General features: G+C 41.5%; 1 protein-coding gene across 2 annotated transcripts in view; it reads right to left on the bottom strand.

Moving 5' to 3' along the window:
- Positions 1 to 14,641: 14,641 nt before the first annotated feature.
- The window catches only part of DLG2 (discs large MAGUK scaffold protein 2), a 1,162,532-nt gene continuing 1,159,014 nt past the window's right edge, over positions 14,642 to 18,159 (bottom strand). For both annotated transcript variants that reach the window (XM_070942955.1, XM_070942956.1), the window contains 2 exons: positions 17,282 to 17,373; positions 14,642 to 14,820 (listed from right to left, as the gene is read on the bottom strand). In XM_070942955.1, the coding sequence (XP_070799056.1) occupies positions 14,714 to 14,820; positions 17,282 to 17,373 (199 nt within the window). In that variant the 3' untranslated portion in view covers positions 14,642 to 14,713. The remainder of the gene's footprint in view (positions 14,821 to 17,281; positions 17,374 to 18,159) is intronic.

Here is an 18,159-nt window from a genome sequence, read left to right as displayed (position 1 = left end):
GGAATGGAGATTTTACAGTATCCTTCCTCTGGAGTGGGGAGGGAATGGAGATTTTACAGTATCCTTCCTCTGGAGTGGGGTAGGAATGGAGATTTTACAGTATCCTTCCTCTGGAGTGGGGTGGGAATGGAGATTTTACGGTATCCTTCCCCTGGAGAGGGGTGGGAATGGAGATTTTACAGTATCCTTCCCCTGGAGTGGGATGGAGATTTTACGGTATCCTTCCCCTGGAGTGGGGAGGGAATGGAGATTTTACAGTATCCTTCCTCTGCAGTGGGGAGGGAATGGAGATTTTACAATATCTTTCCTCTGGAGTGGGAAGGGAATGGAGATTTTACAGTATCCTTCCCCTGCCACGCCCACCAAACCACACCCACAGAACCAGTAGTAAAAATTTTTGAAACCCACCACTGATATAGTTCTTGACTTCAGTGTTGGTATCCAGCCTGTTCTGACGAACTGGTAGTGGCGACCTGCTGCTCTGTCCCCGCTTCCCTGCTCCGGCACTATGCCGTCCTATTTATCCACATTTTCTAAGCCGCACACGTGTGCAAGCCGAATGGATGAGCAAAGTGCAGGCATGGCAGGCCGCGCATATGCATGAAAGGTATGCGCTCACATTTTTGGTACGTGGCGAACCGGTGGTAAAATTATGTGAAACCCACCTCTGCTTGACTTACAACCTCAATTGAGCCCCAGATTTTGGTTGCTAAGCAAGACATTTGTAAGTTACTTTTGCCCCATTTTACAACCTTTCTCGGCACAGTTATTAAGCGAATCACTGCAGTTATTAAGTGAGTAACCCAGCTGTTGAGTGAATCTGGTTTGCAGCATTGACTTTGCTTTTTGGGAAAGTTGCAAAAGGGGAACCCGTAACCCCCGAGACACTGCAACCGTCGTAACTATGTCTCAGTTGCCAAGCATCTGAATTTTGATCCACCTGACCGTGAGGATGCGGCATTGGTTGTAAGTGTGAAAAACGGTCATAAGTCACTTTTTCCAGTGCTGTTGTAACTTTGAATGGTCACTAAATGAGCTGTGATAAGTAGAGGACTACCGGTATTGCATTAATAGGCCATCCTTCTTCTTGAAAGTTTGAGGTGGTGGACAACAGGAATTTGCCTCATTCATCACACCATGTCTGAGAGATGGCCCAAATTACAGGAACTCCTTCACTTACAACCAGAGGTGGTATTCAGCCGGTTTGGAATGAACCGGTAGCTCTGATGATCAGCTAGCCCCACCCCCGGCCCTATCCTGTCCTTTATTTCTTTGTGCTTTGTAGCTCATCACAATTGCATGGCACGGCTGATCCCTCCCCCCCACTGTTCTACTTACCGTTGCTGACATGGAAGACAAGCAGCTGAGCTTCTAAATGCTCCATTTTCAGCGGGAAGCGCGCGCTCACTGAACCGGTAGTTAAAAATTTTGAATTCCACCACTGCTTGTTTAGTAACATTTCAAAGTTACAATGTCACCACAAAAAGTGGCTTATGACCATTTTTCACACTTACAACCACCGCAGCATCCCCTTAGTCACGTGATCAGACTTCAAATGCTTGGCAACTGGCATGTACTTATGACGGCTGGGGTCCTGTGATTTCCCCTTTTGTGACCTTCTGACAAGCAAAGGCAGTGGGGAAGCCATTTTCATTTAACAACCGTGTTATTAACTTAACAACTTAGCAGCGATTCACTTAACAACGGTGGCCAGAAAGGTGGCAAAATGGGCACAGCTCACTTAACAACTCTCTTGCTTAGCAATGGGAATTTTGGGCTCAATTGTTGCCACAAGTCAAGGACTACCTTAGCAAGGAGCAAAATCTGATTGCATCTCTGGTTTTTGCAGGAGTTTACAGACTGACGTGTTTCTTCGAACGTCGTCTGAAAGCTTACTTCATCAAATGGGAGCGATCCGCTGACACCTTCGTGTATCTCATAAAACGGTTTGCATCCATTCTGCCATCGTGTTACCATCCATTCCTTCAATTCAAATCTTTATTGTCAGTGCACAACATACGTACAATGAGATTGGTTGAGCTCCCTCAGTGCCCCCCATCCCAACACAATACAACTCACAGTGAAGACAGAAAATCCCTAACCCAATAAATCATATTAACCAGTGTGCACCAGTGTGAACATGTAGTTATGATGTTATTTCGCATTCAGGACTCTGAAAGCCCATGGATAAAAACTGTTCTTCAGCCTGTTTGTACGTCTGGCTATACTTCTATATCTCCTTCCCGATGGTAAGAGGATAAAGAAGCAGTAACCAAGGTGAGAGTCATCCCTGAGAATTTTCCTCACTCTTCTAAGGCAGAGAGCCCTAGAGATCTCATCTAGTGGTATCACAATGTTTTGTGCTGTGCTCACCCTCTGTAATGTTTTTCTATCCGTGGCTGTCAGACCCGCATGCCATACCGTGGCATGCAATAAGTGAGGACGCTTTCTATTGTGGACCGGTAAAAGAAGGTCATCAGTTGTTGTTCCACCCTGTTTTTACTCAAGACCCTAAGGAAATAGAACCTCTGTTGGGCCTTCTTGGCCAGCTGGATCGTCAGTGGTGGGTTCCTCCCGGTTCGGCCGAGCCGGTAGCAGTGACGATATGATGTCACCGAACCGGTTCTCTTTGTTCGGGAGCTGGGCCCTCCTGCCCCCCTGCGTTATTCTTACCTTTTATTTGGCCCTGCCCCCAATCTAATTGCTGCCTCCCGAGTCCCAGCTGATCGGCTAGAAGGAAAAAAAAACTGTTTAAACTCTTGCCGCGGGGCTTCAAAGGGCCACCCTACAGCTGATCAGTGTTAAAAGGCAGTGTGGTGGTAGACCAGTGCGCTCAAAAAACAAATGGGTAGACCAGAACTCTCCAAGAATAAATGGATAGACCGGTACAGCTCTGCAAGCAGCTAAAAGCCTGGTAGACCAGTACCTCTGCTAAATCCTAAACAATTGTCACATGACCATCAAACCATGCCCACAAAATAAGCCATGCCCACAGAACCAGTAATAAAAAAGTTTAGAACCCATCCCTGCTGGATTGTGTTGTTTTTCCAGGTGAGATCTTCACTGAGATGGACTCCCAGGAATTTAAAGGAGGAAACTCTCTCTACACAGCCCCCCTCGATGTAAAGTGGGGCAGGTTCCTCTCTCTTCCTCCGGAAGTCCAACACCATCTCCTTGGACTTGCTTGATGTTTCGGTGCAGGTTGCTTTTTAAGCACCACGTGGATAGTTTATATTTATTTATTTATTTGTTCAACTTGTATGCCGCCTTTCTCCGAAGACTCAAGGCGGCTTACAATGCATTTAAAAACCATATAGAAAAACATTAAAATTTAAAACATTAAAAACAATTAAAACCCATTCACACCATTCATGGCCGGATCTCGCCAGATCGCAACAGCGAGATCAATGGCCCCAGGCCTGCCGGAAAAGCCAGGTCTTTACCGCTTTCCGGAAGGCCAATAGGGTGGGGATGGTCCGGATCTCAGGAGGTAACTGGTTCCAGAGAGCTGGGGCAGCCACAGAGAAGGCCCTCCCCCGCAGGCCCGCCAGCTGGCATTGTTTAGCTGATGGGACCCGGAGGAGACCAACTCTGTGGGATCTTACCGGTCGCTTTTAAACCTCTCGATTTCTAGAAAAATTGGGCCGCAAATTCCAATAAGCTTGAGAGACTCAATAAACACACCAAGACAAGGATGGTATGAAACATACATCTTAACTTTCTTTTTTTTATTATTTTTTTTTTAATTGTGTGTGCTTTAATTTTTTTTTTTTTTTTTTTACACAAATGGAATGGATGCGTCGAGTATTTACACTTAACAGGAGTGAAAACTGTCTAGTGTATTTGTAAACTCCACTTTTCGATTCAGAGTTAAGCCCACCCCACAAGAGTACATCTGAGTGAAGAAACATCCGATCAAAGCAAGTGAAAAGAAGGGAAATGTACAGACTGTCATTACTCGGTATGGAATAGCCAAATTCAACACAGAAAAAATAAAAAAATAAGAATAAGAATCCTGTATTTTAAACATAACTGAGAAAGACTGGATTTGCCAAGATTCCACATTGCCATTTGTTTCAAAAAAAAAAAAAAAATGAGGTCCCATGAAAATTAAAAACCCTGATTTTTATGGATAGAAAATGCTCTTTTTTGTCCATCTAGCTTGGCAACCCTCTGTGTCCTATACCCGTGATGGCAAACCTATGGCACGCGTGCCACAGGTGACGCGCGGAGCCATATTGGTGGGCATGCAAGTGTTGTCTTACCTCAGCTGCAGCATGCATGCATGCGCCAGCCAGCTAATTTTCGGGCCTTCCAGGCCCACCGGAAGTCAGGAAACAGGCTGTTTCTGGCCTCTGGAGGGCCTCCAGGGTGGTGGGGAAGGCCGTTTTTGCCCTCCTCAGGCGCCTAGAAAGCCTCTGGAGCCTGGGGAGAGTGAAAAACGGGCCTACCTGGCCCATTGTGCCATTGCGTGCCAGAAGCGGGGGGAGTGCGTGCCCATGTGCGTGTGAGGTGGCCAGGGCGTATTTATGGGTATGGGCATGTACGCGCACGACCCCCCCCCCAGTGCTCCCCCTGCTTTGGGCACACGATGGCAAAAAGGTTAGCCATCACTCTCCTATACCAACGATGACGAACCTTTTCAGCACCGAGTGCTCAAACTGGAACGTGTGTGCATGCATGTGTGCCTGCCCAAGCGCCAGAAACCTGAAGACCAGCTGACTGGCGTGTGCATGCCTGTTTTTTGGCTGGTTTTTTGGCTGTTTTCAGCCCATTTTTTGGCTGTTTTCAGGGCTGTTTTTCAGCCTGGAAAAAAAAGCCTGAAAATGCCCCTCAAAATGGCCTGAAAACAGCCCAAAAACGACCCCAAAAATGGCCAGAAAATGACCCGGAAACAGCCTGAAAAATGGCCCAAAACAGGCCATTTTCAGGCCGTTTTGGGGTCATTTTGGGGCTGTTTTGAGGCCATTTTGAGAGGCATTTTTCAGGCCATCTTTGACGCTCCAGCACTCGTGAAGATCAGCTGGCTGGTGCACAGGTGTGTGCTGGAAACCAGAAGAGCAGCTGGTGATGGCGTGCGTGCCCACAGGGAAAGCTCTGCGTGCCACCTCTGGCACACGTGACATGGGTTCGCCATCATGGTCCTATACAAATAAGCATGTTTTGGGATTTCACTCATTCTCCTAGGTCAAAAGCAAGTCTAATATTTGCAACCAGTTCGTGATTTTTGTCATCAGAGTTGGAGTTTCCATCTAACTTGAAAAGCAAATCCAGATGAACAGAAGATGGCTTTTAGTTCTTGAACGTTCTTGATTTTGGCATAGTTATAGGCACCCAGAGAGTCCTTTTTCCATATACGGATTTACTTCTGAGTAAAGCTTAATTTGTGTGTGTGTGGGTGGGGTGGGTGGGTGGGTTGGAAAGGGGTTTACTAGAGAGTTGTGGGCCAATTAACCAAGATTTTTTTTCTCCTCAACTGCATCATTTCCAGAGGCGGTATTCAGCCGGTTTGGATCAATTCACCCAAACTGGTAGCGGAAATCGTGTGTGGAGCCATCCACCTGCCCCGGCTCTATGCTGTCCTATTTAGGCACGTTTTGGAGGCCGGGCGCATGTGCGGGAGGCATGCACGCAGGGCGAAGCGGTGGTAACAAAATGTGAAACCCACCGCTGATCATTTCCCTTCTAAAAAAAGGAGAACAAGCGCAATAGAAGAATAAAGGGACACAAAGAAGTGCAATTCAGAGGAGATGCTAGGTGTGTAAACATGGCTTGTAAACAGAGAGTTTGTCAGCTTATGTATAGAAAGATGGTTTTGCACTGGTTGTAAAGCCAGAGTTGATTTTATTTATTTATTTTTGCTGTTTGTGTTTGTCCTATGACGGACGGTAACAATATTGTGTTAAAGATTGTGTTTAAAAAAAAAAATAGCACCTGGGATGTGCTCCAAGAGCAATGTTTCTCAACCTTCACAACTCTTAAGATGCGTGGATCTCAACTCCCAGAATTCCCCAGCCGGCTGGCTGGGGAATTCTGGGAGTTGAAGTCCACGCATCTTAGAGTAGCGAAGATCGAGAAACACTGCTCAAAGGTATTTCTCTAAAGCATTTAGAGTTTGCATCCCATTCAATCATGTCCCACCTCCTTGGAAATGATTCTCAGCTGAAGAATTAATCTCTGGGTTGCTTTTGAGTTTTAGCACCAATAATAACCAAGACATCTTCTGATGATGATTGCTATCTGCTCACAAAAAAGATCATTGTGAATTCACTTACAGCTTTGTAAAAAAATTGGTGCTACCTGGAGTCGCCAAATATCCACCAAGGAAGGTAGGAGTGTGTGTGTCCTCCCGTCACACAAATGTGGAAAAATTTGGGAAAACCATTGACCTGACAATACTTATTTTTCAGGTTCTTGACGGTATAACATAGTCCTACAAAAATTGTATCTGAACTGAACAATTAAAGAGACCTTGATTTACTATTCAAAGAACCTTACCAACACTCTAGAGGGGGACGTAAATGATAACTACAGGTAGTCCTTGACTTACAACCCTTCGTTTAGTGACCGTTTGTGAAGTTACAACGGCACTGGAAACGTGACTTATGACTTGATTGTTTTTCGCCTGTAGACAGAATCTTGCCAAACTAAAGCAATTACTGGTATTATTAAAGATATACAGGCAGTTTTTGATTTACTTACAGCTTTCCTTAGTGACTATTCAAAGTTACAACGGGACTGTAAAAAACCCGACTTATGTCCATTTTTCATGCTTACGTCCGTTGCAACATGGTTACATGATCAAAATTTGGGTGCTTGGCAAGTGGCTCATATTTCTGACGGTTGCAGTCTTCCCGGGCTCACACAATCCCCCTTTTGCAAACTTCTGACAAGCAGCAAAGTCAACGGGGAAGCCAGGTTTCACTTAACAACCGTGTTACTAACTTAACAACGGCAGCGACTCACTTAACATCTGTGGCACGGAAGGTTGTAAAATGAGGCAAAACTCAATTAACAACTGTTTTGCTGAGCAACAGAAACTTTGGGCTGGTTTGTGGTCGTAAATCGAGGAGTACCTTTGGATGCTGTCATTTTTTTTTTTAATCCCAGAGCCATCCAAACTTGAGAAAAGCAGGTACCAATTTTCAAAGCTTGAACATTTTTTTCCCCCTGTTCTATTTTGATTGTCCCTAACAGAGAGATTACAATTATGGATTTTAGATTTTTCTTTTTTCAGGGGTCAAGCTGACAATGTCAGCCTTTAATGGATTTGTACGTTCCCGAAAGTATGAAATGTTGCAACCTTTCAAATCTATGGAGCTAGTTCTTTTCGCCTTTGAAGAAAAATCCCGCAGTTAAGTGAAGTTAAAAGGTTCCCTGAAGGATAAAATGAAAAGGAAAATGTATTTTGTTTTTTTTTTTAGCCTTCTAGGAGCATTTGATAATTTTAATTTTCTAAGGGCTAGATTTTATATCTTTTATTAGTAGAATTTGAGGAGATATACACAGGTAGTCCTCGACTTATGACAGTTCATTTACCGACCCCAGTTACAACGGCACAGAAAAATGTGACTTATGACCACTTTTCACACTTACGACCTTTGCAGCATCTCAATAGTCATGTGATTTATTCGGATGCTGACTCACATTTATGACGGTTGCAGTAATTACGTGACCCCCCCCTTTTGCGACTTTCTGACGAGCAAAGTCAAGGGGGAAGCAGATTTATTTATTTATTTATTTATTTATTTATTTATTTATTATTGAATTTCTATACCGCCCTTCTCCCTGAGGACTCAGGGCGGTGTACAGCCAAAATTGAAAAACATGCAGGACAAATATTAAAAAAAACAATTAAAAGATATATAAATTTGGCCCAATTAAAACTCATTACCAATTAAAACGTTTAAAACATTTAAAAACAATTAAAAATTTCATCTTAAGCCAGCCCGGCTTGCTTGAAAAAATGGGTTTTAAGGGCATGACGGAAGGCACTGAGGTCCTGGATTCACTTAATAACCGTGTGACTAATTGAACCGACGGCAGTGTTTCACTTAACAACGTGGCAAGAATTTTAAATTGTTCAGCCAAATTATTTAATGCGTTTTTATTCTATTTTAAATTTTTGCATTTATGTGTTTTATTCTGTAGCTGTTCACCGCCCTGAGTCCTTCGGGAGTAGGGCGGTATAGAAATTTAATAAAATAAAAAATAAAAGAAAGAAAGAAAGCTCGTAATGTGAGGCAGAACTCACTTAATTAATTTCTTATTGAGCAAGGTGAATTTTGGGCTCGATTATGGTCGTAAATCAAGGACTACCTTTACTCAATTCCACTTAAACGTGGACTCCTTTCCCAGTCAACGTCCAGAGGTGTAAGGCAGAGGTTTGGATAAATGGACAAAGGAAGCTATTGATGGAGATTCTCAGCCATCCAGGTCATGGTTGTCCCAAAGGTGCTTTTTCAAGAGGCAACTGGACTTTCTGGTTTTTTTCCTTTGAAGATGTTTCGCTTCTCATCCAAGAAGCTTCTTCAGCTCTGACGGGATAGAAGGGAATGGAATCCAGTCAGAGCCGAAGAAGCTTCTTGGATGAGAAGCGAAACGTCTTCAAAGGAAAAAAACCAGAAAGTCCAGTTGCTTCCTGAAAAAAAAAACACCTTTGGGACAAAAGGAAGATGTTCCCACATATAAAACAGACTGGGATTCAGGGGTTATTTAACCTTTCTCCCTATATAGATTATTAAAAAACGGGTCTTTGCAATCTCAATAACGTCTGTGGGACAGATGGCCTTTGCAGTGGGGCGTTTCCCCTTTGGCATGAATCCCTACCTGTTCCTAGGTCTCCATCGATCTTTATCAGGTGGAGGTGGAGTCAAGGGATACTTGAGAAGGAGGACCACGCTACCATTTGGGACCTCTTGAAACTGTCAAGAAGGACAAAACTCATCAGTATCCAGTACATGAAACAAATGGGAATGCAAATCGTAAGGAGAACAGGACTCCTTGCTATAGCTTTCTTTCATTCAAAGTCTTCTCTCCTTCCTTCTCTCCTTCTTTCTGGTATATTTTTCTAGTATAAATTTTCTTTCTTTCTTTCTTTCCCTGTTTCCTTCTCTTTCTTTTTCCTTCTCCCTTCCTTCTTTCCTGTATATTTTTCTAGTATTAATCTTTCTTTCTATCTACCTTTCTTTCTTTCTTTCTTTCTTTCTTTCTTTCTTTCTTTCTTTCTTTCTTTCTTTCTTTCTTTCTTTCTTTCTTATCCTTTCTTTCTTTTTCCTTCTCCCTCCCTTCCTTCCTTCTTGTATATTTTTCTAGTATAAATTCCTTCCTTCCTGTATATTTTTCTAGTATTAATCTTTCTATCTTTCTTTCTTTCTTTCTTTCTTTCTTTCTTTCTTTCTTTCTTTCTTTCTTTCTTTCTTTCTCTTTCTTATCCTTTCTTTCTTTTTCTTCTCCCTCCCTTCCTTCCTTCTTGTATATTTTTCTAGTATAAATTCCTTCCTTCCTGTATATTTTCTAGTATAAATCTTTTTCTTTCTTTCTTTCTTTCTTTCTTTCTTACTTTCTTTCTTTCTTTCTTTCTTTCTTTCTTTCTTTCTTTCTTTCTTTCTTTCTTTCTTTCTTTCTTTCTTTCTTTCTTTCTTTCCTTTTTTCTTCTCCATTCCTTCCTTCTTGTATATTTTTCTAGTATAAATTCCTTCTTTCCTGTATATTTTTCTAGTATAACTCTTTTTCTTTCTTTCTTTCTTTCTTTCTTTCTTTCTTTCTTTCTTTCTTTCTTTCTTTCTTTCTTTCTTTCTTTCTTTCTTTCTGTTTCTTTCTTTCTTTCTTTCTGTTTCTTCTTTTTTTCCTTCCTTCCTTCCTTCCCTCCTTTCCTCCCTTCCAATCTAAACACAAAGCACAAAGCCTATTCAAAAGGAAAAAACAAATTTTTTAAAACTGAAGTAACCGAGGACTTGTGGACAAACTGGTTGTGCCAAAGCACAGTGTTACTGCCAAGATGGAACGCATAGCACAAGACAGAGTAGTACATTTACCAGTAGGTTGGTTCTCCTAAGAGATATGCATGCTTAAGAGAGAAACAAAGTGGAACAGAACAACGGGTGTGAAGGCTAGAAAACAACTAAATGAAAAACGCACAGGGTTTTTTTTGTTTATGGTGAGTTTTTTGTTTTTTTGCTTTTTTGCTTTAGGACAGTAAGGAAATGTGCTGAGCCCTGGTCCTGAAACAAGAGTTTTATGCTGATGTGAAAGTAAGCCATTGTTCCCAAAGCTTTGGATTTTTTTCCTGTAGATTTCTGCAGAAACAATTCCAAAACTTCACTACTGATTGATTTCCATTTTTTTGTAAGAAAAAAGTTTCTAGCCCTTTTGATCTGGTATATACAGTAATTCAATGAAATCACCCAGATTGATCTTTCTCTCTCTCTCTCTCTCTCTCTCTCTCTCTCCCTTTCTTTCTTTCTTTCTTTCTTTCTTTTTCTTTCTTTCTTTCTTCTTCCCTTTCTTTCCTTCCTCCCTCCCCCTCCTCCCTCTTTCTTTCTTTCTTTCTTTCTTTCTTTCTTTCTTTCTTTCTTTCTTTCTTTCTTTCTTTCTTTCTTTCTTTCTTTCTTTCTTTCTTTCTTTCTTTCTTTCTTTCTTTCTTCTCCTGTGCTTAGCATGCTGAAACAAAATTTAGGATTTTCCCTCACTTATCTTAAATGGGATAATAATAATTGAAAAAAAAAACCACCCCAGAATTTTCACGTCTCTCAGTGGCATCATTTCCACAGCACTCAAAACCCTAAATCTGATTTAACAAAACACAATTGCTGGTCGCATAACATGGTCAGTCCTGACAAACCACCAAACCATATTATGGTGTAACGTGATTATACAACAAGCTAAGGCAATAACTCCCACAAAATGAGGAAAGTCATCTGCCAAAAGACTCATTTTAATCTAATCTCACATGTTGCTCACATCCAGCCAGCAAGAAATTTTGGACAATTCTCTTTGACTTATTCTCTCTTTTTTAAAAATGGGAATAATTCAGTTTTGGGAGGTTGTTTTGAGGGCAAGCGAGTGGTTATAGACATCTTCCATTTTGAGAAAGTGCTACATAAAAGTTCAAATTCTCACTAGAACTGCCCTCTGCCCAAGAGCTTTCTTATTCATAGATAGTCCTTGACTTACGACTGTTTGTTTAAAGCCAGTTCAAAGTTATGACAATCTCGGAAAAAGTAACTTGTGTGATCCCTCCTTCAAAGTTACGACAGTCGCATCACCTCTGCAGTCACGTGATTGCAATTTGGTTGCTCAGCAACCAGCTGCCATTTAAGATAATTGCAGCATTTTGAGGTCACGTAATCACAATTTGTGATCTCCAACTGGGTTCCAATAAGCAGAGTCAATTGGGAAAGCTGGATTCACCTTAAAGACCACAGTAGAAACGGCTGCAAAATCGGATCTGGGGACGTGATGACTCGTTTAATGACTGCATCGCTTAGGGACTGAAATTCTGGTCCCAACAGTAGTCATAAGTCAAGGACTATCTAGTAGTTCTTTCTCAGTAATCTATTTATTCAGCTGTTTTCTGGGACATATACAGATTTTCATCCCGTTCCAATAAAAGTTTGGAATTCTACTATTCACAGGGGTTAAGTTTCAACTTGGGGAAAAAAAACAAAACAAAAACACAGTATTGAAAATCCTTTCTTTTCGTGGAGTCCATGAGAGAAAATAATATTTGCTCTTAAAATATTCTTCCCAATTAAAACCACACTCTTCTTTTGATACTTTCAAAGGTATAGAAAGAGATTATGGAAGAATTAATTTTTCTCTCCTCTGGGTGGGGGGGGGACCACATTTAAACAGTTAAGATCAATTTGAGATAATCTTGGTTTCGAAAGGCTGAATTGAGACAGAAGTTATATTTCTGTCCTTTCCGGCAATGTTCAACAATTCAAACAACCGCTTAAACAGAGTCAAGAGAGTTTGGAAATATAAAAATTCAGGCTGAAGAAACACTTCTAAGGGGTTGCATTGACATATTAAGGCTGCAGCCCTGAAGCACCAGGGACAAAACTCTGGATAGGAGACATTTAAGATTTTTTTTCAATTTTTTTTTTCCTGAGTTGTGACCTCAGAAAGAAAAATCTGACCTCAGTCGTCCATTTCTGAGCCTTAGGAACTTGTTTTACTCTAACATTAGGAAAGTATCGTATTGAAAACTCCAAAACTGAACAGAATTAGAACTGATCCTTTGATGGAGTCAAAAGAAACAACTCCACGGATCCGAAACCTTCCCAGCTCTCCGCCATGACCTCAAAAAGGGAGGCAGAGAGGGTTAGTTGAAATATATATATTTACCAAAAAAAAAAAAAAGGGAGGGGAAAGGAACTTGGAAAGAGCAGAAACTATTACTGGCTAGGCTTTTGTTTACTGGTAGTTTGGAACTGCTTAGTTGTTCTGCAATTTGAGTTGTTCTGTGAAAAGAAAGTGAGTTGTTCTGCGAAGTGGATTATTCCAGGGAATCAACTGAATTGTTTTTTGAAGGAAGTGTTTATGCCAGAGGTGGGCTGCTGCCGGTTCATACAGGTTCGGCCAAACCGGTAGTTAAGATTCCGTGCAGTATGGTGAACTGGCAAATCCCACCACTGGCCCTGCCTCCACTTATTTTTTGGCCTGTTTTCCATGCCATTTTCAAGCCGTTTTTCAAGCCAAAAATGGCCCAAAAATGGCCTTAAAAATGGCAGCAAAGGGCCCAAAAAACGGCCTGAAAACGGCCAAAAAACAGGCCGAAAAACGGGCAAGGGCGGGGCCAGCCAGTGGGGGGATTAGCCTTTGAGGCGAGTAGCTGGGAGGCGGGGCTGGGTGTGATGAGTGACATCACCCACCCAGTCACATGACCAACCGACCACGCCTACCCAGCCAGAGAACTGGTTGTTAAGTTATTCAAGTCCCACCAATGGTTTATGCCCCATAATTAGCAAACAAAATTTCTAGATGATTGCCACAAAGTTGAACTTTTTGACTTTTTAAAATCGTAAAATGCATAGTGGTCTTCCAATGAATTATTTTGGTTGACTTCAAAATCTACTTCTAAAGTGTAATGTTTTGTTTATAACTTTACCGACTAGTTTGGACCAATTACTGGCATTTTAGCAACCATTCCTACTGGCAAATTCTCTAGAAACCATTATGGAAAAGCTGGTAAGAGATTTTATAATGGCAGCTGCTTAATTAGAAAAAAATAAACCAGAAATTACATTCAAACCGCCCCAATAGTTTATTTATGGGATGAGGGAAATGAGGGTGAGGTGGAACTCTTTTCAACAAAGAGATATATATATATTCTTTTGTACTAAGTGCATTTTAGGTGTATTATGCAAAGTAAAATTTTCTTATCTAAAATAAAATAGGAATACATGAGACCTAAATTCCTAAAATTCAAACAAAGAGGACGAACATATAGAAATCGAAATTCTTAAGAAATCTACCGGGGGGGACAAAAAAAAGAAAGAATGAAATAGTGCAAATTGAAAATTCACCTTTTGCATTCTCCTGCCCGCCCAGGTGCAACGTAATTCACCTTTCGATGACTTAATCTTTACAAAACGTCTCACAAAATATTTTTGTTACCTATAGAAATTAGCGCCTATACATCAATATAGATTCTTTAATAAATTATCCCGTCTTTTAAGTGCCTTCTATCTTCATATAAATGATAATATAGATATAATTAAAATAAAATGTAAAGCTTTCCCCGTTCCCCCAATTGTACCCTTCTTCTTGGTCAAGTTTTAAGTACCCGGAAGTACACCTGTTCAGGTGAACGCACTTCAATATGAATGCTTTCCTTCCCATCAAATCTCATTGAATGATTAAGATCCAGATGCAACAGTGAAGTTGAGGGGGGAGGGGAGAAATTATGCTCCAGGTTGGATTGGGATGGGGGGAGGAGGGGCGGGAAGGAGAGATATGCATAGTTATATGAAAGTCGAGGTGCTGCAAATACAGATGTACTATGATCAAAGGATGTCTCCGATCCAACATCTGGGAAAAAATTAATAATAATCATAATAAAAGCATTCCAGGTCTCAGCAGAGTCCGGTGGCGTGGCTTATGGATGAGATTCTGCAAAGCCGCAGGCCATTCAGCTCTTCTTCTGGAGATAACGTTAGGTAGGACTTGTGTTCACATCCGCTTTTACTCAAAGGATACGTCCTGTAGGATTAAGACACCCAGGAGATTTTGGGGGTTTTCAACCACCAAGAAACACACCGAGCTGAGTCATTACAGGTTGGAAAAGGAGGCAACGGGCTGGGTCATTTCTGCCTCCGGGTTCATCCTTACAAAGCTGTGTGGTGAGCACACAGAACAGTTTGTGCTGAGTGTGTCCGAGTGTGTATGTGTAGGCATGTCTGTGTGTGTGAGAGAGATTTAATATGGCAGACTTGTTTTTTTTTTCTTTTTCTTAAAAAAAATTGTTCCTTCTTTTTTCTTTTTTTTTTTTCCTTCCCCTTTTATGACCCAATCAGTGTCCTTCATGGCTTCCGACAGTTTGTGTTGTATGTTCAGAAAAATCAGAATAATAATAATCACATTGACAGCAAGAAACGTGAAAGTAACTTTTTTTCCCCCCCCAGCCCTCCCCGAAGCTTCCAAATAAGTTAGGATTAAATTTTCTTCTAAATACTTTTCCGTTGCGATCAGAGGTGGGTTAGCGACTTTATAGTTTTTCCTTGGAAGGAATCCAGATGAAGGAATCCGATTGTTCTTCAATCACAAGTTTGGTTTGGTTATATATATCTTCTAAGGTATCTCCTTGGACAATTGCTAGAGGAAGGGAAAAAAAACCAGATTTTGATCCCTTTTTTCAGAAACAAAATTGGCCGGTGTTTTAGTATCTGTAGGTCTGATGTTATCGGAGGATAATTAGAACTGCAGAAAAAACCATGGCTACCAACCTGCCTTCCATTGAGGACCTGAATACTGCACAAGTCAAAAAGAGGGCTGTGAAAATATCTACAGACTCCTCACATCCTGGACATAAACTGTTTCAACTCCTACCCTCAAAACGACACTATAGAGCACTGCACACCAGAACAACTAGACACAAGGACAGTTTTTTTCCGAACGCCATCACTCTGCTTAACGAATAATTCCCACAACACTGTCAAACTAGCTACTAAGTCTGCACTACTATTAATCTTCTCATCGTTCCCACCACCCACCTCCTTCCACTTATGACTGTATGACTGTCACTTTGTTGCTTGTATCCTTATGATTTATATTGATATTGTTTCCTAGTAGGATTTGATTGCTTATTTGTACCCTACGACTATCATTAAGGGTTGTACCTTATGATTCTTGATGAACGTATCTTTTCTTTTACGTACACTGGGGGCGTATGCACCAAAGACAAATTCCTTGTGTGTCCAATCACACTTGGCCAATAAAAAATTCCTATTCTATTCTATTCTATTCTATTCTATTCTATTCTATTCTATTCTATTCTATTCTATCCTATCCTATCCTATCCTATTCATATGGAGCAGAGCTTCGTTTCGAACGGGGAGGAAACCTGTGGCTTGAAAATTCTTTTTTTTTTTTTTTGTGAGCTGGGTAACGAAACACCTGTAAGCCAACAACCAAGCTGTGAGAGCACGAAGACTCCACAGTTCAAGCTACAAAAATTCTCTTGCATCGGTTATCGTATTTCAGCACAATTTATTACGATCCTAGGACGTTTGGGTTGATTATCTGTACTGCATGTCACTTGCTTTTACTATAACTTTGGGGACTTTTTCAAGAGGCAACTGGACTTCCTGGTTTTTCTTTGACAATGTTTCACTTCTCATCCAAGAAGCTTCTTCAGCTCTGGCTTGGATGGTGAGGCATGGAAGGATTTATACTCCTTGCAGACAACTGGGCATTTGCATCCTTTTAGGGAGTCATTGAGGCCACTTGGAGGTTTGTCTCTGTCCTCAGGGTCACCTGAGTGGTGCAAATGAGTGTGGAGCCACTGAAAGGACTGTGTTGTAGACTGGAGATAGATGACGTTGTATCCCTCCCCCTCTGTTGAGAGAGGGCCGTTCAGTTTTGACATAGATGGCTTCTTTGACCCCTCTTTCAAATCAGTGGCCATCTCTGTCCAAAATGTAGACTTTGCTGTCTTCAAAAGAGTGGCTTTTGTCTTTTAAATGTAGATGGACTGCTGAATCTAGTCCTGATGGGTTTGTTCTCCTATGTTGTGGCATGTGTTTATGAAGTGGTTGTTTTGTTTCCCCAATGTACAGATCTGCTCACTGCATCGTACTGCATATATCACGTTGCTCAGTTTGTGCCTGGGTGTTTTATCCTTGGGGTGGACAAGCTTCTGCCTTAGTGTATTCCTGGGTTTGAAGTGGGCACGTATGTTGTGTTGGCTGAAGATCCTTCTGAGCTTTTCCGATATTCCTGCAATTATTCTCTTCATTGCTGACATCTTCTATCTCCAGTCTACAACACAGTCCTTTCAACAGTTCCAAGAAGGCTCCACACCCATTTGCACTACTCAGGTGACCCCGAGGACACAGATAAACCTCCAAGTGGCCTCAACGACTCCCTAAAAAGGATGCAAATGACCAGCTGTCTGCAAGCAGCATAAAATCCTTCCATTCCCCACCATTCAGTCAGAGCTGAAGAAGCTTCTTGGATGAGAAGCGAAACATCTTCAAAGAAAAATCAGAAAGTCCACTTGCCACCTGAAAAATCACCTTTGGGACAACCATGACCTGGATGACTGAGAATCTCCATAGACTTTTGGTCTTATTTATCTATTTTATTTTGACTGAACACAAGAGTGAATTCTTGCTTGAATGTTTAGAGAGTTGGGAATGTTCAAGAGAAGAATACGAAGCTCAGCTGATTGCTAACGCAATTTGTACATGGCCATTTTTGCCATACTACAGCTAGTCCTCGCTTACCGGCCACTTGTTCAGTGACCGTTTGAACTTACAACGGCACTGAAGAAGGAGACTTAAGATGGTCCTCGAAGTTGCAACAATTGCAACGCCCCTGTGATCATAGGATTGTTAATTTGCGATTTTCATAGCCATGGGAAGGGCCGTAGGAAGTTACAGGTCATAATCATCACTTAGTGATGGAATTGCTGGTCCCAACTATGGTCGGTAAATGAGGACTACCTGTATAATTCAGTTTCTTGTTATCCCCAAAGTGCCACCAGGAAAAAAATAACAATAATAAGGCACTTCCCCTTCCTTCATGGAAATAAAGGAAGCCTCTTTAAACGCACCTGTAAAATATTCTCCAAATTCTTGTTCTAATTTCATGGCGCGGTCGTACGTTTTCTTGGCCTGCTCCTCCGTGAGACGTTTATTCATTTCCCTGAAACAGTTTGAAAGCTTGAGTAAAGGAAAGGGAGATATATATATATTCAAGCCACATTTCATTCGCCCTTGGCGGAAATAAAAATAAAGCAATAAATATCTGTCCCGAATGTCCAGAGCAAAAAAAAAACAATGCTTCAGATAATGCAGCAGAGGCATCGTTGGAGAAAATAAGAATGGTGGGGTGGCTTAGAGTTGGAGCTCTCACCTCACAATCAGGAGGCTGTGAGTTCGATCCTAGGTAGAGTCCCTTGGGAGTTGGGCGGCATAGAAATGCGATAAATTAAATTAAATTAATTAAATTAGAGGCAGATATTTCTCTCTCTGGGCACACTGAGAATATATCTACTGAATATAACTCTGCATTGGCGACAGGAAAGGCATCTGGCCAGTAAACACTCAGCTCCATTGCCCAGATTCCACCCCGTTGCAAGGGATTATGGGGGGCATTAAAAGAAGAAGATGATGATCATTGGAGAAAATATGGTTTATTCTACTGGGGCCTCTGGAAATTATAATTATTGGCAAGTGGAAAGCATTGTGCGCACATTTCCTGCCTGTACTGTTGAATGGTTAAATTGCTGGACTAATAATGGGAAAGACCCAGGTTCTAATCCAGCCATGGTCATGGAAATTCAGTGGTTTGCCTTTGGGCCAGTCAGACAGGCCTACCTTGCAAGGTTGTTCTGGGATTCAGACAAGAAGAACCCTGATTTAAGTCATGGAAGCTCACTGTGTGACTGGACCACTAACATTCTTACAGCTTGACCTACCTCACAAGGCT

The sequence above is a fragment of the Pituophis catenifer genome, unplaced genomic scaffold, assembly GCF_029215685.1.
Source record: "Pituophis catenifer annectens isolate HBS135680 unplaced genomic scaffold, rPitCat1.0.hap2 SCAF_4, whole genome shotgun sequence".
NCBI lineage: Eukaryota > Metazoa > Chordata > Lepidosauria > Squamata > Colubridae > Pituophis > Pituophis catenifer.
This window is presented reverse-complemented; position numbering and strand designations above follow the sequence as displayed.